Source organism: Pseudonaja textilis, chromosome 1, assembly GCF_049901715.1.
Source record: "Pseudonaja textilis isolate UNSWEBS1 chromosome 1, rPseTex1.2, whole genome shotgun sequence".
Taxonomy (NCBI): Eukaryota; Metazoa; Chordata; class Lepidosauria; order Squamata; family Elapidae; genus Pseudonaja; species Pseudonaja textilis.
In genome coordinates this window covers 270,227,015-270,250,251 of record NC_141990.1, presented here as the reverse complement: position 1 = coordinate 270,250,251, position 23,237 = coordinate 270,227,015, and the positions used below count along the sequence as shown (strand labels likewise).

At 35.9% G+C, this 23,237-nt stretch overlaps 1 protein-coding gene across 1 annotated transcript in view; it reads right to left on the bottom strand.

The window, feature by feature from the left end:
- LOC113438555 (cytosolic phospholipase A2 epsilon-like) overlaps window positions 1–23,237 on the bottom strand; it is a 44,369-nt gene that overhangs the window by 11,660 nt on the left and 9,472 nt on the right. Inside the window, exons 3-14 of the mRNA XM_087930997.1 lie at window positions 21,909–22,040; window positions 19,529–19,569; window positions 18,418–18,460; window positions 16,295–16,352; window positions 12,531–12,703; window positions 10,856–10,945; window positions 9,004–9,041; window positions 8,564–8,699; window positions 7,571–7,707; window positions 6,049–6,271; window positions 3,086–3,200; window positions 1,607–1,744 (exon numbers count right to left, since the gene is read on the bottom strand). Coding sequence (XP_087787123.1) covers window positions 1,607–1,744; window positions 3,086–3,200; window positions 6,049–6,271; window positions 7,571–7,707; window positions 8,564–8,699; window positions 9,004–9,041; window positions 10,856–10,945; window positions 12,531–12,703; window positions 16,295–16,352; window positions 18,418–18,460; window positions 19,529–19,569; window positions 21,909–22,040 — 1,324 coding nt within the window. The remainder of the gene's footprint in view (window positions 1–1,606; window positions 1,745–3,085; window positions 3,201–6,048; window positions 6,272–7,570; window positions 7,708–8,563; window positions 8,700–9,003; window positions 9,042–10,855; window positions 10,946–12,530; window positions 12,704–16,294; window positions 16,353–18,417; window positions 18,461–19,528; window positions 19,570–21,908; window positions 22,041–23,237) is intronic.

Here is a 23,237-nt window from a genome sequence, read left to right as displayed (position 1 = left end):
GGTTTTAAAATCTAGTCTCTTTCCTAGTCATGTTTATTGGTCTTCTTTTGTCTTTTATTTGTTTTTCCTAGATCAGCCAAAACGAAGTTGGCTTAAGAAATCCCTTTCTGGTTTCAAACCTCCTCCTTCATTTTGGTCACAGTGCTAGCCTGGTCTTCTGTCCAGAGCATATTGACCAGAATCCCTGATTAGAGGATTCTCCTGCTTCATCACTTCATCTGAACTAATAAAGGGGGAGGGGAGAAATTTCAGTTTCACCATTTTCCCTACTACTTAGGCTAGAATGGGAAAGTAGCAGAATTCTTGTCAATTTCACCTGAAACTGAGGTGAATTTTAAAAAGTGCATTTTCACAGATCCATCAATGAACCTGGCAGGGGGAAGAGGATGAAAAAGAAAGTCTAGCTTTTACTGTTTGCTGTTGAATTTGTAAAAAAAAAAAAAATGGCCATGAAGGAAAGTCCAGAGAAGAAGAGCTATTCTGGAGTACAATAGCCAACTGGAGTGGAGGTGCTGAAGTGAAGCATTGTGGACAGGACAACACAGCATAAGCTGCCACAAATGAAAAAAATGATGGGCCGTGTAAAAGCAAAGGATAACACAAGGTGCTCCTTCCATAGTAATAATCAGTGGCTCGCGCATATTTGAGGTGGTGCAAATGTGAATCAGCCCTGTGACTAATTTAGATTCTAGCCTACTGCCACAAGGAGGCAGTCTTTACTTATCTTTATCATTGTTGAAACTAGAAAATTCAAGGGAAAAGAAAATATTTTCTGTTCATTTATGTTTTCTCCTTAGAAGCATATTAAAAGAACTAAAGGAATGCACCATATAGAATTGCCTTAAGCAGGGTGCTATTGTACTGTTGAGTATGATCTGTTGTGGTTCACAATCACAGGCGACAGTGCCAACTTGTCGAATTTATGGTACAACATTGGAAGAAACTAAAAATGCTTTGGAGCAGTGTTCCTCAACCTTCTCTTGCTTGTTGTCCCCTTCTAATCTTGTTTTCCTTCAGTGTTCTACCTGTCCAGGCCCCATTAATGGATATGGATATGGAATAGTAACTAATATGTTTTCTGGCATAAAAAAAGACAGTGTCTATAGTAATTGTAAGCTGTCAAGAGATGGGCAGCTATCAAAATTGAATGAATGAATGAATGAATGAATGAATGAATGAATGAATGAATGAGCATTATAGATATTTGCTTTTTTGTGCCTCCTCAAAATGTTCCATGATTTTCTTCTGTGGCTCCTTTGAAATATCCAATGTTCTTTAGGGTGGCTTATGTGTGCGTGCGCGCGCGCGCACACACACACACACACACACACACACACGGTTGCTTTAGATTACAACCTAAAACAATCAACCTTGTTGATTTTTCTTTTCAACCTTGTTTTTGGCAACTTTCAGACAAGTGGAACCAGTATTTCGGAAAAGAAATGGCATTGTTTCATGGAATGTGTATCAGTGATTTAGCAACACTAATAATTTTTAATATTTAATTAGTCAAAATGTTATTTTAGAAAGTTGTAAACTGCCTTGGGAAAACTATTTTTCAGAAGGTTGTATATTTAAAAAACACAGGTAAAAATCTTGAATGCACCTTTCAGGAAGCAGATGTGAGATTCTGGGATCTTCTTCATTATCCGACCCATAAAGAATTTGCTTCCATAGTCTTCAGCACGAATGTAAGCACCGTATTTTAATAATCCAACCTCAAAAGGAGTAAATTCCATCCACTCTACAACAAAATCATATCAGTTACAGGTTCAAAGGAAACACTGGTTTTGCAAAATATGATTTTGCAATGATTGAATATAACTAAATTAGCCTTTAAATTTAATACTTTTTAAAATACTTTTTTGGGCTGCATTTCCACCAAGCTAAGTATATGGGGAGAAATAAAATGTTGAATAGCACTGAAAAGATCAGGTAATGATTAAGGGCTCAGTATCTCTTTTATGGCTGCCTTTTTAAAAATCTTTTACATTGTTTTTTTGTTCCCCCTTACATGACAGTCTATGGTATTTATGTTGGCTCTTGAATTAATGTTCCCTGTTTTCCTGTTGGGATTTATATTTGCAGATGCTCTCCAAAGTCTTCTTTTTGGTGTCAGATAGTTCTGTTGTTCATTATCATTGCAATAACTGAACACTTAGACAGAACTGAATAACTGAACACTTAGACAGAACAATTATTAAAATTAATCATTTCTTTCTGCTGCTTCTTCATGCACACCACAGTTCCTCTCTTAATTGCCAAAACCTCAAAGCCTTATTGTCCAACTCAATTACTTAAGATATTCTAAATAAGCATCTAGTAGCAATTGTCCAAAATCAAAAAATCCATTATTTCCCTTACTTTATCCAAGAACAAGTGGCTGAAAGGAAGTGAGAAAAATAATCAATATATTCAAAATATCCTATGTTCTGAGAAAGTGTGCACACCATGTTATGGCTGAAAAACTCCCCTCCAAGGACTAAAAAAAGAAAAGATAGATACTTGGGTGGTCTTTCCATATTTTTTCTCATTACACAGATCTTCTTACATATCTGTCTTTCCCTGCTCATTTTCTGACTCCACTTTTTATTCTTCCCTTCCCCCAATTTAACAGGCAGTGATAAGGAAATATCTGGCTTATTGAGCTTTGCAAGACAAAGCTACAGTAATGCATCATGTCTTCATTTCTTCAGAAGACCTCATAACAGGGAAAGAAGAAGAAGAGTTAGGCAACAGGGTAGAACCAGAGGTGGTATTCAGCAGTTCTGACCAGTTCTGGAGAACTGGTAGTGGAAATTTTGAGTATTTGGGGGAACTGGCAAATACCACTTCTGACTGGAGATTTTACAGTATCCTTCCCCTGCCACACCCACAGAACCGGTAGTAAAAAAAATTGAATCCCACCCCTAGGTAGAACTCTCACCATTCATTTTAGAGAATAATATATAACATGGCATTGAGACTCCTTCATTGGCTCTAGACCAATAACATCACCAATGTGGTACACATTAAAATGAAATATTTGCCTTTCCTGGCAGACCAATAAGAGTTGTTGAGTCCTAATCAACGTGTGTAATGTTACCTTTAAATTCTTGAAGGCTATATTTGTCCCTGGTATTGAGGATCATATATATAGGCAAAGGATTCTGACCATAATTCACGGCATGCCGCTGCTCTGACAGTGTGCTGCTACATCTCTGCAAAACAACAACAACAACAACAAAAGATCTTGAAAATGTCATAGATTTAATCCTATCAGAACTAAAAAGAATGGGAGATACCCTGATTTTAATTTCATTCTCCTTATATATTTGATTCATTACTGGAACAAATTCTCACGTTGTTTCTCTATCCCTTTCATATTTCATCTGGGTTCCTTGAAAAGAATAGTCCTGACCAAAAATTTCTCTGAAAACCATTTTCTTTGACATTTTATTTATTGAGAACTATACCCAAACTGCTGGGTGAATTTCAGACCACTTGGAGTGTATTTGGTAAAATATCACCCATGAATAGCATGGTAGCCTTTGAGCTAATCCAAGCAAGAAAGTCTATGGATATTCTCAATAATCTAGGCCAGTGGTGGCTAACCTTTTTGGGCTCCCGTGCCAATAATTGTGCATGCGCTTGCCTGCTCGTGTTCATGTGCCATCACCCAGAAGGCAGGTGATACGCGCACATGCACAATAGACCTTTTCTGGTTGAGTGCTCACATGCCGGCAGTAATGGCTCTGTGTGCCACTTCTAGCACACATGCCATAGGTTCACCACCACGGATCTAGGCCATGGTTGTCCCAAAGGCGCTTTTTCCAAAAGGCAACATTTTCCTTTGAAAATGTTTTGCTTCTTATCCAAGAAACTTCTTCAGTTACATACAAAGAAACACAGCTATTAGGACTATGTCTACTTTTATTGTAAGGCTATGTTGTCATAATCTTATCAGATTGAAAGTATTTATCTTCTCTCCTCTCTAGAAATCATGGGAGGGTCTTTTTCTGAAATGCTTCCCACACTCCCCTTTCTATTAGCTGAGCTATCATTTCCATGATGGTAGTCTAGTTTGTGGCTCTTCCTCCTGTCTCCCAAGATCATTCCCACATGCCATTACATATGGTGGGCCCTGTTCCATCTAACATATTCAATTTGCTGAAGGAAGCAATAAATGTGGCTCTTATACCTACCTTCCCCACTTAGCCTATTAGTTGGGGCTAACAGTATTAAAATAATTCATTTAAAAATAACTAAAAACTACTTCTGAGAAGATGGGCTTAGGGTTACCTTAAACAGCAACCTATTATTGGAGAATTCTAGTAATATGTATTCTCCCAATTATATCATCAGAAAAGAGACTGGGGGAAAAAACTGTAGTCCACATTCACTTAGTTCTAAGCAAGACACTAAGATTTCCTTCTCCATCTCACTGGGATTATCTGCCATTTTATTTGCTAGATTGTGATTATTGTGTCCAACAGAACAGATATGCCCCAATGACTTCCTCAAAATAATACTATGCAATGAGACCAAAGGAAGGTTTGATGATGTAGATATTCTCAGGCATTGGGGCCAAGGTGTTAGACAAGCTCAACCTGCAATATATGTTTGTGTGATTTATGTTGTGCTTTTGTTTTTATTTTTTGCTGCCCCAAATCACGTTTTTGCAGTCATATAGAAGCTAAAAGATTTAGCTTCTCCCATTCTTCAAACCGTTTTCCTAAATATTTCATATGGTCCTCGTGTAAGTTCATAAGTTCATTATGAAAAAATCAACACCTTTATACATTAATTTGTGTACCCCCTCCCAGTTCTCTTTCTATATATTAATAATAATCTGAGATAAGATATCTACAGTGCTCCCTTTTCTATGGTATTGGATTTTAGCAAAGTTTTAGGATGTAAAATGGCAGAAAGTGCAATCAATAAATGCATATTAATATTCACAGTGCTTGTTAAAAGGATTTAATGAACTTTAGAAATAAAAAATGTGACCCTGAAGATTATATATATATAAGTCAGAAAAGTTACTACAGGAACCTTAGGCTGAAATCTTAAATAGACTTAGAAATCCCATTATAACTGGATAAAGTTCCATAATTATGCCAGTGTTATGCTTTTAAAGAAAGACTGTTGTGAACTCAAGAATGGGAAGAAGAGAGTTAGAGTATTTTTAATCTACTGAGCGACTGGTTATATAGTGAAATATCAAAGGAAGTCAGGGTACAAACTTTGCACCTAAAATAAGGATTTTACATTTGGTATACAAAGAAGTTGGGGAGTTGCCAACAAAATATGTTTACATTGTGCTGTGACTTTGGAGGTCCCTTTCAAAAACGGAATAATAGAATAACAGAGCTGGACGGGAGAAGCATTGCATTTAGGCATTTGATCTGAATGTCCTAAAGGTGCTTTTTCAAAAGGCAAATGGACTTTCTTGTTTTTCTTTGAAGACGTTTCTTTGAAGAAAAACAAAAAAGTCCAGTTGCCTCTTGAAAAAGTATCTTTGGGATATTAAAATGACTATTAAAAAAACCATACCTATATGATCATCAGCCAAACAAAGGTAAAAACAAATCCATCACCAACAAATGAAATATTATATTTCTTTAAAACATTTATTCTCCTATGTTGTGCTATGCATTTAGGAATTCCCACCTAAAGCACCTTTGGGACAACTATGACCTGGATGATTCAGAATCTCCATAGACTTTTGATCCGGATGTATTGAATACATAAATGATATAGAGGCTCACCATGTGATCTATCACCCAGTGTCACATCTTCACCTATTCCACTGTTATGACTTGCATGATAAGTATAAGGACTGTTCTATGTAAGTTCCATTGAAGACACTTAGAATCTCCTCACAATCTTTGCATTGGATGTGAACAGGTCAGAAGAAGAGGAAGCATAAGAGCCAGATTTGTACTCTGCACATTCAAACTGAATGTCAGGGTACAGTGTGACTTGCGTTGCTTTGATCTTTCAGCATGTATATTGAGGTTTCTAGCAGAACCCTTTCCTCGTTGAGAAATCAGAAACATCCATTACCCCATTTCCTAATGCTTGGTCGATGAAAATTCCCCAGAGATCAGTAATGCAGGTTTTATAACCATCCTTTTCCCGCTGCTTCAGTATATCATGGTATTTTTTTAACTGGTCTAATGTAAAGCAGTCCAGCTTGCATTTGGACATATTTTTTTGAGCCTCGGCAATCAGTCCTAAAAGATCCTTCTGGGACCAACCAGGTTCTTCATACAGATTTGAAAGTGTCCTACAAAAAAGACACAGCTTGATAATAAGAGGTACATTTCCCTAAATGACATTAAGGGCTATTAACCTAATTTAATATTATTTAATATTTAAACACTTAACGATCATGCTAATTTAAAAACGGTTAATAAAAAAAAGAAGAAGAATTGCGATGCAGCTTTAGGATTTTCCTGCCTAAATACTTTTAAATACTTAGGAAAAATATTTAATAATAGTGAAAATAAGCAGAGCTGACCACAATTAATTCAGTCTATGCAAGAAATGCAGATGCAATTTTTTGGCCCAGTCAGCCAAAAGAAATTTTAAAAAGTCATTTTCAAGTTTGTAAATTTTTTCTTCTCTTTTTGAGCGCTTATTAAATGGCCTTGCAACCCCACCCAGCAAACCTACCTCAGCCCGTCTTCTCCCACGCCTCCACCCTGCAACTACTTATGCCTAACCCAGACATAATTGATCATCACCAACCCCCCATCACCCTAGGAGCTGCTGCAAAACATTAGAAACACCCTCCACCCAACATTGCAGAGGGGCAAACAAGTCCGATGCCTCCCCACACCACCACACGTTGCCCATCACCTCCACACACTGCTGATCACCTCCGCATGCTGCCAATCATAAATAAGGTAACCGCCAGACAGCTGACGACCTGCCCCTGCATTCTTTAGCAGCTGCAGCTCAGCTTGTGAATGCCAGCAGTTCGTGGCAATGCTCCCGACAGGATCGAAGAGGCAGGCTTTGCTTTCCCCAATGCCTGCCAAACTTTGGATCGAGAAAGGCGTCACGAGGAGGCAGGTGTTGCTTTCCCCAATACCTGCCAAGGTGTCGGGCTCCAGCAAAGACTGCTCACCTTGAGCACGACAATGGCTTGGTGGGCATGGCAGGGGAAGGATACTGTAAAATCTCCAGTCAGAGGTAGTATTTGCCAGTTTCCTGAACTACTCAAAATTTCTGCTACCGGTTCTCCAGAACTGATCAGAACCTGCTGAATACCACCTGTGGTCACTTGGTTGGTTAAAAGATAGGCAGATATAGGAATGTTTTAAATAAATAAAATAAATTCTAAATATATGAATTCTGCCCATCATTCCCATTTCCTCATCAAATTAGAGTGGCATTTAAAAGATTATGATTATTAGCAAGAGTATAATATGAACAGCCAATGTGAATGTATATATTTATTTATTTTACTGATTTATTACTTTTATGGCCATCCATCTCACCATAAGGCAATTCTTCTTGTCAGAATATGTGATCGGTAGAGGGGTTAAAAAACAACAACATTTGTTTATATCATTCTTACCAAGTAGAACCGGAAGATCCAGAAATGTATGTGAGGCAGTCTAAGAGATTCAATTTCTGAAGACCAAGTAAATGGCCATGTAAAGCTGTAAATGCCCGAGCTCCACCTCCTGTGGCCATGATAGCTACCACAGGTACCTGTTCAACAAATAAAGCCCAATGAAGTGAAAAAAAAACTCATTTTATCAATGTTAAAAAGGAGCAAATAACAATGGCCGAGTAATTTCACAAATCAAAATTGGAGAGAAATTCCCAGGTGTTTTTTCCCCCTAAATAAATAATAATAACTCAAGCTGTAGGGGTCCTTGGTGCTCTCTGAGCTTGGTTGTTTCTTACAGATGTTCCATTACCAAACTAGGTTAACATCATCTGTGCTAGTAGTAGGGTTTGTTATCATTTTATAAACTTGCTTTGTAAGTGTTAGTGGGAGCAGTCTTGGTGATTCCTTTATTGGGCTGCTGTTTATTATTAGCTTGTTTGTCTTAGTTGGTAATTACTTGAGTGTGGTGTTGTTTCCTTATTGATTGTTGGTCTAATGTTAATTTTGATGTTAATCGCAGCTCATATGGGTGCTGATTGCTGGTGAGGAGGTATCTAAGTCTTTTTGTTTTCTTTTTGGCTTTTTGATTGTCACTTTTGAATGGTATACAGTTTAGTTTATCACTATGCACATTTTGATGGCCGATTTGTTTGAGTGCCAGGCTTCCAGAAATTTTTGGTAGTTTTTAGACTTTGCTTAGTCTAGGATACTCACAGTTTCCTAGTTGAAATTGTGGTTAAGTCTGCCCATATGTTGTGAAAATGTTACCCAAGTCAAAATGTGATGCAAAAATATTTCTGTGTCTAACCTAGATAAATTATGTATTCATTTATCAATCTTCCCCATCCTATTTCCAAATCTGCATAACTCTTCCATCTATGCTTAGGTTTGCCAGAAATCTAGATAATTAATGGGAAACTAAATCTTAATTTTCAATGGTTATGCTTTACATACCTCATGATGTTGCAAATCATTGTCCATGCAAAGAACCCTTTTCAGGGCAGCTGCTACAATTTTTTTCCTTTTCTGTATAAATACTTTTTCATCTGGACACAGTTCGTAGTCTAAACGTACATCAAGCTCTTTTTGCCTTGCATTTAGTCCATGATGAAAGAAATAAAATATCATTGTTATGATTAATTTAGGAAGACACTATAATAATATCCAGAAATATGGAAAAGAATCTCAAGCAAAATGACATTTCCATCCTAACCCAGCCATAGGCTTGAAACACCTCAGATAATAGTAGAGCCAGCAGAGACTAATGCATCATGCACAAAAATCATTCCAAGATAAAAAAACCAGGTTAGAGAAGATCACTATGGAAAAAAATCTAGTTAAGATCCAGCTTGATGACCCATTATCAATCAATAAATTAAAGTATTTTCTCTTACCACTCTTTTACCTTTACACATAAGTCAATTGATTTGTCCTAGGGATAAAAAATACTGTTAATAATTTGTTAAAGTAAATATTGTTTAATTGACAGTTAATTATTATTTATTTGAAAGAGACTTTTTGAGAGCACTGTCTGACATTTTTATGGAAAAATCATCAATTTCTATATTTACCTATATATTCCCTTGTTCCCTCCTTCACACATGTACAATTATATTTGGAATTCCAGAAAGCAGGAATAGATATTTATGTGATGTTTTCTAACACAATGAACTTCATGAAAAAGAGTCAATCCATACACCAGTCAACTACATCACAACCGTCACAATCCTCTTAAAAGGATAATTCTTCTACATATCAAAGAAAAACATCTCAGAAACATCTCACCATGCTACAAGCTCCTGGCATCATTATTGTCCACAAAGCAACAGCATTTCTTCAAAACAATCTTGGCAAACCAGAAAATCAAATGGCAAATCAGAAATGATTTATAAAATATAATGTTTTCTCCTTTTTTGGAGCTTTGAGCCAATTTTTGACTCCAGGCAACTCCCTGGTGACATCCTGCCATTTTCTGGACAAGGTTTTTTCAGAAGTGGTTTGCCACTGCCTCTTTCCTAGAATTGAGACCCAGTTTAAATTAATTTTTATATTTCAAAATCTTCTTGAAATTTAAAGAACACATGCCACAAGAAATAAGCTTTATTGTTGGTTTCTTCTACTTATCCAATAAGCAATGAAGAATATTTTTAAATGGAACCAATGACATGATTTCTGTGAGATCATTCCACATAATTTATTCATGTTGGGCGACATTTCAGACATCTTCCTACATCAGGGGGGTCAAACTGGTGGCCCATGGGCAGGGCAGGCCACGCCCACCCCAGCTCTGCAAATGGGAAAAACAACGTGAAATATCATGTGATGGCAATGTGATGTGGCGAGTTTGACACCCTATCCTACATGTTTGAAATTTGTGATACCTCACATTTTATGCAAGTGCCAAAGCACATGTAGTCCTTGACTTATAACCATTCTGGAGCCTGCCCATTATTGGTTTGTCAGTTATCTGACAAACATAAAGTGGATCATCTATGTGACTGATTCAATTTTACAACCTTTTCTTGCAGTAGTTATTAAGAGAACTCGTTGTTTACTATGGGTTGTTTTTACCAAAAAACTGAAAGTAAAGGTGAGTTTCTGGCAAAACAACAAGAACAACAACTTTGTAAATTGTGGTTAAATGACCATGGGATAATGCAATGTATGCCTGTTGCCGACTGTCTGAAATGCAGTCATGTGAGTGGGCGGGTGTTCCATTGTAACTTTGAATAGTCAACTAGTTGTGAGGGATTGATTGTAAATGCCTGCATAACAATTTTATCTTGCCTGTTTGCAGTATTTCATCTACATGTCTGCATAATAACATTTTCCTTACTTTACTTGAGGAATCTGAAGTCACAACTAAGTTCATGCCTTCAGAGTAAAAAAAAAATTTCTTAGTATCTGTAAAAGATCTTTCTCTGAAGAACTGGAGAATTTTTGGCAGTTTCCACATTGTCCAATGTGTGTGGTGGGGGAGGTGTGCCCTCCTCAGACATTGTTGAATTATTTTAAACATCCCTTTCCATTGGCAGAATAGCTGAGGTGACTGGAATCCACAAAACGTTAAGTTCCATTGTTTAAAGATAAGATTAGTCCTCTATATTAGTTACCTTACAAGTTAATTTACATGTTTAATTCACAATAACATATTGAGCCACCCTCTTTTTGCAATATAAAATTAAGTTTTTAATCTTTTAAAAGATATTAAAGATTTTCCATACTCCACCATGAAACAGTATTTACCTGGGCTACAGTGACTTCTTTTTCCATAGAGATTGAATCCAGAGGTAAAGTAAGACAAACAGTTTTATCTGTGTTTCTACCTGAAAAACACTAAGAGATAGAACAGATTAATACACAACAGCCTTAATTGTTACAAACCTGCAACCTTGAACTCAGTGGAACTTTCTGCTAGGTAGATATGTATAGTATTGCAGTATTAATGTGTTGTATTAATACACAGCAACAGCTATTAAAACAAGAGCACCTTCAGTTTAATTACAGAACACATTTCCATTGACTATAATATTAATTCAAAAATTTTGGATTTTTTTAAAATCAGGAACTATGCTATGTTAGTCAATGAAGACTCAATCGTCCAGTCAAACATGTCTGAAAGTTGAATCATGGCAAGTGGACTAATTTTCTTTATTTGTTATTTTTTTTTGCTAGTCTGAGACATTTCATTGCTCCTCCAAGCAGCTTCATCAGTCAGAGAAAGTTAGTTAAACAGAGAGTTGTTGGAATGTACCAACTCTTGCCACAACAACTTCTGGGTTTTCTTCCCAAAATGCATTGCAAAGGTGTCTAAAAATTGAATCATGGCAACTGAACTAATTTTTTGTTGTTTGCTAGTCTGAGATGTTTCACTGCTCATATTAAGCTGCTTGGATGAACAGTGAAATGTCTCAGACTAGCAAAAAAGCAAAAATTAGTCCAGTTGCCATGATTCAACCTTTAGATTCTGTATATTAAGCAACTCAACAAATCCAGAATCCAGTATATTGCATTAATTGGAAAATAAAGAAGCGTATGTGCTTTTATGATTTATCTATTTTTATAAGAGAGGGAGTTGTTTGTCACCCAGGGAGCATTGGACAGTTGTAGTAAATTTAATTAATTAATTAGCAATCTTTTATTGGCTCATGAAGCTGTGTTGTTAGAGATAGCTGTCTAATATATTTATGAGGTGGTTGTATCAAAACTATGTTACATATCAATAATTAACAAAGGAAACATTTTGGAAACATTCACAATAAGCGCAGGTGATGCTCTTTCTTTGTTGCTGCTGCTACTTCTTTGTTGACAGCTCCCACTTCTTGTTCCAATGAATGCAGGCTAGATACTTAGCACTTTTCTTGAACACAGAGTGGGGTGAATGGCTATTGCTAACTAAATCTGTCTGCACATTTACATTGGAAGACACATATTAATGTATGTATGCACACACAAACACCAATATGGCAAGACAGCCATCACATTACACTGCAATATGTGGGCATAGTTTATTGGAAAGAATCAAATTAATTAGAATTAATCAACAGTGTATGTTTCACTTCCAACTGAATAGGTTTAGCTACATCAGCAAATTAAACCATCCCTCGAATAAGAATGATTCATTTTCATAATATGATGGAAAGCCCAAAGAAGTTTACATTGAAATACCTTTGTTGATCTTAGAAAATGCCATATTATTATTTTATTCGGTTTAACAAAGGAGAAAATAGATTTTCTGCTCACATCATATGTATGTACGTATGTATGTATGTAGGTAAATAGAGTATCACAAGTGTACTCATCAGTGTGACAACAAGTGTTAACTAGCTCCAATGATTGCTAGATGTCCCTAGATGTAGTTGGCAGAAGTCCTGCCTCTGTATTTTTATTCAGAATAAATGTATGTGCCTTAAAAACATACAGAATTTGTGCTACACAGATCCTTTAGTAATTCAACTTTTAGGGCAGATTCTTTATACTTGACGCATTGAAATTCAAGAGGAACAGAAGAAGTCAATGGAAATTTCTGAGATTCTTCATAGCATCCTTGCATAGTAAATAAAGCAATTTCATCTGTGGAGAAGTAAAGATACAGTTACACAGGGAACTCCTTCATTAATTAAGTCAAACTTAACTTGCATCCCATGGAAATATAAAACAAAGAAATAACTACTGAAGTAAAATGTTACAATTCTCTAAAGCACACTCTACAATAGAATAGAATGGAATGGAATGGGTTGGAATAGAATAGAATAGAATAGAATAGAATAGAATAGAATAGAATAGAATAGAATAGAATAGAATAGAATTCTTTATTGGCCAAATGTGATTGGACACACAAGGAATCTGTCTTGGTACAAATGCTCTTGGTGTACATAAAAGAAAAGAGACATTTTTCATACATTGCATATCTACTAATACATTATTGGCTTAAAATGTTTGTTATGAAACAGTAAATATTCAGGAAAGCTTCATATAAAAGACTATGTATATTCTAAGTAGCTAAGTAGGGAATATGGTTTCTCTGTGTGTGTATTTAAAGGCATATATTAGGGAAAGCTTTATGCCTATATTTTCCTTCCTTCCTCCTCCCCTCTCTTCTCCTCTCCTCATCTCCCTTCCCTTTTTCTTCCCTTTCCAACAGGCAGTTAAGGTGGGAGATGCAATGAGGACTTGCAAGACTCGGGGAACATTGAAAATGAAGATTACAAGACTGCAGCAAAAGTCCAACAGTATGACAGCAGCCAGAAGAACTGAAGCAGCCACAATTTCCCCAACTTTCTTTCTCTCAGGAGTCATGGAGCCTGGATTTTGGACACATTCTGTAACTTAGCCTATTTGAGGAAGCTTGGTTCAAAAATGGTTGCTCTGTGATGCACAGTTTCATCCAGTTAAAGGTCATGTCAACTAGTGTTTTAGTAGTATATAGATAAGTACCATAATTTATAGTAATCTATTTAGTATTTTTTAGTATTTATTTGATTTGTCAATTGCTTACAAGATACAGGTATAAGAATAAATATAGTTTTGAATACATGAGATAGATACTTATAAGAAAAATAAAAAAACAATAGGACGGGGCGGTAGGCATGATTGGTGTGCTTATGCATGCCCCCTACAGGCCTCTTAGGAAGGGGGGTGAGGTCAATAGTAGACAGTAAGGTTAAAGATTTTGGGGGTTTAGGGAAGAAACCACAGAGTCAGATAGAGTATTCCAAACATTGACCGCTCTTGCTGAAGTTGTATTTTCTGCAGTTGAGGTTGGTTCAGTTAACCTTGAGTTTGTATCTATTGTTTGCTCTTGTATTGGTATGATTAAAGCTGAAATATTCATTTGCGGGTAGGACATTGCAATGTATGATTTTATATACTATATTTAGATCGGACTGGAAACAGCATAGTTCTAGATTTTCTAGGTCTAGAGTTTCAAGTCTGGTGGCATAAGGTATTCTGCAATGAGTAGAGGAGTAGAGAACTCTTCTTGTGAAATATTTCTGGACTTTTAAAATTGTGTTAATATCAGATACATGATATGGGTTCCAGACTGATGAGCTGTATTCAAGTATAGATCTAGCAAATGTTTTGTATGCTCTAGTTAGTAGTGTGATATTACCAGAGAAGAAGCTACATAGGATTAGATTAACAACTCTTAATGCCTTTTTGGCTATGTAGTTACAGTGGGCTCTAGCACTTAGATCATTTGAGATGAGTACTCCAAGGTCCTTGACAAAGTTTGGATCCTCAACAAGGTCTTGACTATTTAGCTTGTATTTTATTTTCTGATTTTTTTTCTGCCAATATGCAAGACAGAGCATTTATTTGTTGAGATTTGAAGTTGCCATTTGATTGACCATTCTGATACATAGTCAAGGTCTTTTTGGAGGGTAGTGATATTGTCTGTGGTGTTGAATAGCTTTACATCATCAGCAAAGAGAACGCATGATCACAGAGGTCATTTATGTAGAATATGAAGAGAGTTGGTCCTAAAACACTGCCTTGGGGGACACCACTGTTGACAGGTACAGAATTTGATAGGATGCTCCCAATTTTGTCCATTTGTTGTCTGTTTGACAGGAATGCTTCTATCCAGTTATGTAGGTGTCCAGAGATACCATCAGATTTTAGTTTTAGTAGTAGTTTGTCATGTACCACTGAATCAAAGGCTTTACAGAAGTCTATGTAGATTGCGTCTATTGCTTTACCCTTATCAGGTTGTATAGTCCATATGTTTTTGCAGTAGAAGAGTTGCAGATTACAGGATAGTTTTTTTTCTGAAACCAAATTGTTTATTAGAGAGTAGGTTGTTTTTCTCTAAGTGGAGGATAAAGGATTGGTTCCTAACTGATTCCATGACTTTACAGGTGATGCAGCATAAGGAGATTGGTCTGTAATTTTCAACTAGGCTGGGGTCTCCCTTTTTGAAGATGGGGATGACCGTGGCTTGTGACCATAGTTTTGGCTAGGAGCTGATCCTGAAAGATTTTTCAAAGATTATGCTTAGAGGTTTGGCTATGGCAGTACTTCTTTTTAAAGAAGTAGGCACATATTCCATCCGGTCCAATAGATAGGGATGGTTTTAGATTGTGTAGTGCTTTTTCAACAATGTCTTCTGTAAAATCGATATGTATTAGATCACTGTAGTTGTCTGTAGTTTGACTAGGAAGTACTGGACATGATCCATTGCTGTTTACAAATACTGAGCCAAAGAATGTGTTAAAGAGGTTTGCTTTGATGGTGTTGTCATTGCAGTCTTTGCCATTAGGTCCTTTCAGGGGTGGGATGGACCTTGAGTCTTTTAGTTTGTTGTGTACAAAATTGTATAAAGCACGGGTGGAGTTTGTGCGCAGAAGGTTTTCCTCTTGTTTAATATGATAATTAATGCATTCAGTTTTTATGTGGTGGCATAGATTTTTGTATCGGCTTTTGAAGTTGGAAATGTGACCAGATTGGTTTTTTTCGCCAAAGTGATCTCTTTTTGGATTGAAGCTTCCTTATTGTTATGGGTAATCTGTTTTACCTGGTTTTGTGAGTTGTTATTGGTACATATAGTTTGATGGCTCTTTTGATTTCTAGTAAGAATATGTTGTAATGGTCTTCAACAGTATTGCATCCAGTGAACAGAAATTGCCAATCAAGGGAAGAGAGATCGTTGATTATAAGATCATAGCTGCCTTTTTTGAAGTTATAAATAATATATAATAAGAGTTATCTCTTATTGTTATAGAAACAAACTGCTCTGCAGAGAACCAATATATCCAATATATACCAATAGAATGTATTTGATGCAGAAGGGCAAGCTAAAGTGTACTCTGTCCCCTGAGAAAGGGAACAAAAAATATGATTCTCCCTTTTTACAAAATACCTTGCCTCCAGATCTTTAGTTATTGCCCTTCTGAATGATGTTTCAATGGGCATTCAAGACAGAAATCTTCCTGTAGGGAATCTGAGATTTAAATAATAGAGGAATCCTCTTTTGTCAGGTTTTGCTTAGTTACATATACTACCTTGAGTCTATCTGAAGTCAATGATCTATACATATTGGAATTAACTCCATTTGTATTGTGCTTTTTTTTTTTTACTCTGTGATCAATATGCATTTATCTGATTCATGTGATTCATCTTTTCCATCATTGGCCAATGACTATTAAAACAATACATACAAAACAATACATTTCCAAGTATTACCTTTTGAAATACATTTCATATTATTCACTTCTATCTCCAAGCAGGAAATTTCACGGGACTATCAAAAGGAGAAGAAAATCTTAGTGGCCAAAACAAAATAGCTTTGAAAGAAATAGAATATTACTGGGAATGTTTTACAACATGAGACTTAGCCAGAAATATCTAAACAAATACCTAAATTAATAACCAAATTAGAATTATGTACCTATTTTAAATACAGTATATGAAATTAAACAATTTTTTCCATGAACATTGAGAGCACTAAAATGTGGGAAGCACCTATGTTTGGTTCTGAAATTGATTCAGGTAGGAACCAAAATGAAAATGTAACTGCCTCTGTTTAGATGCCCTTATTCTGCTAAACTTTTCTGAACAAAAGACACTTAAATTGCCTGAGAGGCTTGTCCCTCTGTCTGTCTGTCTGTCTGTCATCTAAATTTATGGATCTTGGACTTGCTTATTCAGTCTGCCTTTGGATTATGGATTTCCTTACTGGCCGCTCTCAGAAGGTCAGATTAAGTAACACTGGTACACCACAGGGTTGAGTGTTGAGTCCCTTACTCTATACTCTTTATGTGCATGACTGCATTCCCACTCATGCTAGCAATACTATTACTAAATTTGCAGATGATACAACAGTGGTGGGACTCATTTCTGGGGGTAATGAGACTGCTTATTGAAATGAGGTAGACTGGCTGCTTTCATGGTGTGGAGACAATAACTTGGTCCTTAACATCAATAAGACCAAGGAGCTAATAGTGGACTTTAGAAGAAATAAATAAGACATCCAGCCCTTGTTTACCAATGGAGACCGAGTGGAACAAGTGGCCAATTTAAGTTCCTGGGTGTTATCATAAAAGAGGACCTGACCTGGGGCACTCACATTGCAGCACCGGTCAAAAGGGCCCAGCAGAGATTATACTACCTCTCAGACTTCTCAGGAAACAACAACTGAATGAAAAACTGCTGGTGACCTTCTACTGCTGCACCATAGAGAGTATCTTAACTTACTGCACCTCTGTATGGTTTGCCAATTGCACAGTGGCAGATAGGAAAGCACTCCAGAGAGTTAATGTCATTGCCCAGAAGATCATTGGTTGCCCTCTCCCCTCTTTAGAAGAGCTTTATAGCTCCCGCTGCCTTAAGAAAGTTCAAAACATTCTTAAAGATCCAACTCATCCTGGGCACTCTTTTTTTGAACTATTACCATCTGGCAGATGGTACAGGATAATAAAAATAAGGACAAATAGACTGAAAAACAGCTTCTATCCCAGGGCAGTAACTATATTAAATTCTACTGTATAGTGCAATATTAATATTAATTGTATAGGATGTGAAGGATGTGTGTTTGTGTTTTATTTTTATAGTTATAATATATACTGAAAATGGCATTTAATTTCATTGTATGAGGTGCAATGATAATAAAGTAAACTAAATACTAAATAAATATCTATCTATCTATCTACCTACCTACTATCTATCTATCTATCTATCTATCTATCTATCTATCTATCTATCTATCTGATATTTGTTTGTTCATTTATTTATTTATTTAAATGCATAAACCCACTTAGCATATAATCATCTCTGGACAGCTCCCAAATGGTCTAAAAATGATTCAGCCTATCACACCATTTATGTATGTGTTTGTATGCACTTGTGGATATATGTTGTTGGTACTATCATCATACACTCCCCTCATGCATTTGCCTCCCAATATATTTAGGACGCTTCTTTCAGACTTCATGCCTGCTTATGTGAGAGGAAACTCCGTTAAATATGATAGGCTTTACTTCATATTGATTATGCTAGGCTTACCAATTTATGATTTGTTCTGAAGTTTTGAGGTAATTATAATTAAAGGCATAATTCCTGTGTGATTTCCTTATTCATACCACAAAGGTAAAAAATCTCTGTGTATGGCTATAGAGGCATTTTGGTGAAACTTCATTATGGTGAAACTTTATACTGTCTGCCTCAACTAATTGCACTCACCCATTCTATTCACACACCCACACATCCACACAAGATAAAATCAAATTTAAGGACTGCAGAGTTCAAATAGCCAAATGCCCACAACAACATGCATTTTAAAAATAGAAAAAAAGCAAAATTGAAATTACCACTAGTACACCATTAGTAACAATATTCTCAGGAGGAACTGAACTGAAAAATAAAAATAAAAAGGCATATGTCACAACAGATTTTGGTTATTTAAATTTGCGTTTTTTATTTAATTTGGGATGATATGAAATAATGACATCACACTCTGCATTACTTTACTTTGGTTAAGATTTGGCCACATTCTAATGTGAAGCTTTTAAACTAATTTTAGGTTTATCACTGGTAGGTGAGCAATGGAGAATTAGGCAAGTGCATGAAACATCCAAGACTAAAATGAAGCTGAACACCATTTTGACAATTTATTTTCAATTTGAAATAATGAGATTGATTGATTATGTGCCATCGTCATTTCTGACTCCTAGCAACTACATAAATAGCCCAGGTGGGCGGGTGGGCCCAACAGCAGAGTGGTGAAGAGAACTGGTTCAGTTGCCGCTGCTCATTGCTGCTACCGGCTCTGCAGAACTGGGCCAAACTGATAGAATACCACCACTGCCACTGCGCCACCACAACTCTGTCTTAAATGTCTTAAAGCTGGGCAGAAAATATTTTAGCACTGGGGAAAAGACCTGTTAATCATCCACTCAAACACCAAACTTCCCATTGAAATGATAATCAACCTCACTCCTAATTAATCCAAAGACTCACAGCTGGCATTTTTCCATATTAACAGGGCAGAATAGACTAGGACTATGAATAACAGAAAAGCTTCCACTTTTTGTTATCATCTGAGGATCACCTGGGTTTTTCTGTAATTCTAATATGGTAGTTTTAGAATAGACATTAAAAAAATCCCTCTAATTTGAAGATAGCTAATATTATTACTACTACTTCTTGGTCTACTGCATATGACAACAGAATCATAGATTCAGATCCATCATTTGAGAAAGAGAGCCTGAATGAGTATTGCAAGAATAAAGGAAGGCTGAAGGTAGATGGAATGTATAAATGCCAATATGCCCACATACTCCATGCCAGGATATCAGGCAGAGGCATGCAAAATTGGAAAAGTTCTATCCAATATTTAATGCCATTCTATCCATATTTTCCATAGCAGGCAGGGAAGCTTGTTTTATGTTACAAATTCTTAAAAGTCTAGGAAGTACTTACATATTTTCCAGACTAAATTCTACTTCCAGATTTTCTTGAATCTATGAAAAAATAATGCATTATTTCATTATGACATATACAGAGTTATCTCCAAAGAAAATGCAATTACATAAATTCCTTTAATATACAATGATGTATTAACTTCTTGTAATAAGGTATCTTTTTTTTTACTGCTACCACACTCCAGATTTAAGTATTAATGGTATTAGTTAAGTTAAATAAACTGATGGCCCTCTTAATATTCCTTTTACTGTCTTGTGTCTTCATTTCATTATGTGGGTATTGTACCCATTTTAGCAGGAAGGTTCTGTCTGATTCCTGCTATCATTTCCCTGAGAATTAACTTTAAATATCTTTGGATATCAGCAACATATTGAAGGAGTTCCAGTGAGGACATGCTGAATAGACATTCCTAAACAGCAGGGACAACGTGTTGGTTGAATCAATGATAGGATACTGGATTCAAGCTGCAGAAATCACTTTAGGGAAAGGAGAGATCATGAGAGCACCCATATGCAGTCTGAACCAGAGGTGGTATTCAGCAGGTTCTGACCAGTTCTGGAGAACAGGTAATGGAAATTTTGAGTAGTCCGGAGAACTGGCAAATACCACCTCTGATTGGCCCTGCTCCACCTATTCTCTGCCTCCCGAGTCACAGCTGAATGGGGATTTTGCAGTATTCTTTCCCCAGGAGTGGGAAGGGAATGGAGATTTCACTGTATTCTTCCCCTGCCACACCCACCAAGCTATGCTATGCCCACCAAGCCACGCCCACAGAACCGGTAGTAAAAAAATTTGAATCCCACCACTGGTCTGAACAGCTGCTACTCATGACTAATGCAGGAACTAGTGTTTCTGCAGGCACTTCTGTGTTGTGAAGCTGTGAGTTGAGGGATTTCATCAAGCTCATAAGCTAATAATACCTTCAAGAGGTATGCAAGTATTGTAAGAGGGTATGAAAGTATTGTTTATTGTAAGTTTTGACAGGACACATAAATGTATATATAATGTGCTGTTTAATAACTATTGGTATTATGTATAAATGGAAAAAAATTCAAGAAAGCCTTACATAAAAAAATACCTTCAAGGATGTTTAAGTTGAACCAGTCGTCATCTCTTAATCACTTTTGGAATTACTTTTTATAAATTGTTTCTAAAGTATTGAGAATCGATAGTGAAATGATTTCTGAATATGAACATAAAGATTCAGAAAAATATTTTTGAAGTAAACAGCAAAGAGGTAATTAGAGTATTGGTTTTGGAAAGTTATAAACTAAGGTTCCAGATAGATGTGAAATAAAATTACATGAATCCTTCCCAAAATTACACGAATCCTTCACATGGAAATTGCTTTTATTAAACTCTAAAAATAGAAACATAATAAGTTGGGATGTTGATGTTTGTTCATTAGAGGAAATTAGAAAGAACTAAAGATTGCATTTAAAAGAGAAACACATCAATTACTTGACAAGAATGAAACAAGATGTTTTAACACTGGATCCATTTAAGGATAACTGGAAACAATGGATTAAGGAATTAATTTTTAAAATATCTGCTATTGTAGGTAAACAAATGATGTTGTGGAAGAGGAACAGGTTGTACTGGATAAGCTTGGAACTAATTTAAATGTGGATTTGGGAATGACAATTTACAAGAACTATATAGAAGAGTATGAAATACTGGATGTACAAATAAAACTGGCTGAAGCTTCAACAATTAAAAAGGGCATACATATAATAAAACAGGCAAGTGATATAATTTTCCTATACTGGATGAGCCTACTAAAACTTTGAAGGATTCTGTGACAAGAGACGTTATCTCTAATAATGAATGGACTTTTGCTAACTAGGACTGAATGAAGAGCTTTTAAAATCCTGTTAATTTTGTACTTTAAGCCTTTTTGAGTAGCATTAATATAATTTTTTTTCTGATATCTCTTAATAGATTTTGATTGACTTTAATTAATTGTAAATAAAGGATGATATATAGAAAGGAATATTAAGGATTATAAAGCTTCTTGGATTAAGATTAAAATAGATAAATTGTTCTTGTGTTTGAGGGGTGAGATCAGTGGTGGGATTCAATTTTTTTTACTACCGTTTCTGTGAGTGTGGCTTAATGGGCGTGGCAGGGGAAGGATACTGTAAAATCTCCAGTCAGAGGTGATATTTGCTAGTTCTCTGAACTACTCAAAATTTCCACTGCCGGTTCTCCAGAACTGGTCAGAACCTGCTGAATGCCACCTCTGGGTGAGATTGGTTGATGCTGAAAATTCCCATTAAATCTATGTTTATCTCTTCCATTCCCCAGCAGTAAATGTCAACAGTTTTGTTGTTTGTTAATCATGTCCTTCCTTTGATGAGCAACTCTGTCCCCTTACTTTTGGATCCAGTGGAAATGTGAGGCAAATTGTTTCTCCAAGCTGAAGTTTAGCAATGTCAAACAGAACAGTGAAGGGGTGGCCATCCAAAAGGCAGTGGTTTTCATCATGAACAATCAGTTCCAAAATATTCTGAGAAGAGAAGGAAACTTAAATCATCAGATTATGAATTTAGACCACCAAACCAAAAAGAGAGTAACATTCATTGGTCAGACTCTTCTCTTCATACATAAGAAAGCAATTTCGCTTTCATTACAGAATTCTAGTTATAGTTTAAGTTCAAAGTATGTATTAGGACTATAAGTCTTTGAATTCTAAGCTTGAGGAAGGAAGCATAGCTATAGTTGATTCTTACATTATATGGTTACATTTACTCTTTGATTTATCTTTCAGTTATAATTCCACGACAGTACTTTAAATAGTCAATGGCCACTGTGAAGAAGAGTTTTATCAAGGAGCTTCAGATGGTATGTATCAGTACTGATGTCCAATATTCCCTATAATCTTTAGTTGAACATAGACAGAGGACCAAACTATATGATTATCACATAGTTCAATCTATCATAACTGAGTTTAGATGAAGCACCTTGGCATATGAAATTAGATCTTTCTTACTTGAAGAAAAGGAATTTGGTGGCAACCTAATGGTAAAACCATTGAGCGTTCTTGATTATAGAAGATTCCATATTTTAAACAATCATTGTCTTATAGTATATCCCTTCAAATTCTTTTTATGCTTCTTTATATCATAAATACTCATGAAGTCCGGTGACTAAACCAGCTCCTTCTTAATTGATATTCTACTGTTTGTGGACTTTATCTTTTCTGTTATCCATAATAGACAATTTGCTTGATAATATAATTTAAGGTGGGAAAATATAAGTGATTTTCTTCCTTTTTAATTTTTTAATTAAAATTATAAACTACGCATGAAAACAAAGATGATAGAAAAAGGGGAAAGGGGAAGAAAGGTGTAGATACAGGGGCAAGGGAGGAAAAGCATCGGCTCCCCTTTTGTTCAGCGAAGTAAAATATAATCACAATCTCAACTTTTTACTTAGCCATCTAAATAATTATTAGCCATTTTTATAACAAAAAACTACTTAATCAGCAAAACCCAACATCAAGCACTACAATAAAAGCATGGATAGAAAAAGTCATAGAGGTAGAAGAAATAACAAAATTGATTGTTTTAATTTTTTTAATTAAATAAAAGAACATATCCAGTTTTGTTCCTGCTTGGAAACCACTTCTGAATTTTGTACTCAAAGCAAAAAAAAATCTCATATCTATACAGAAAGTAGGCAATAATCCTACAATTACTTTTGT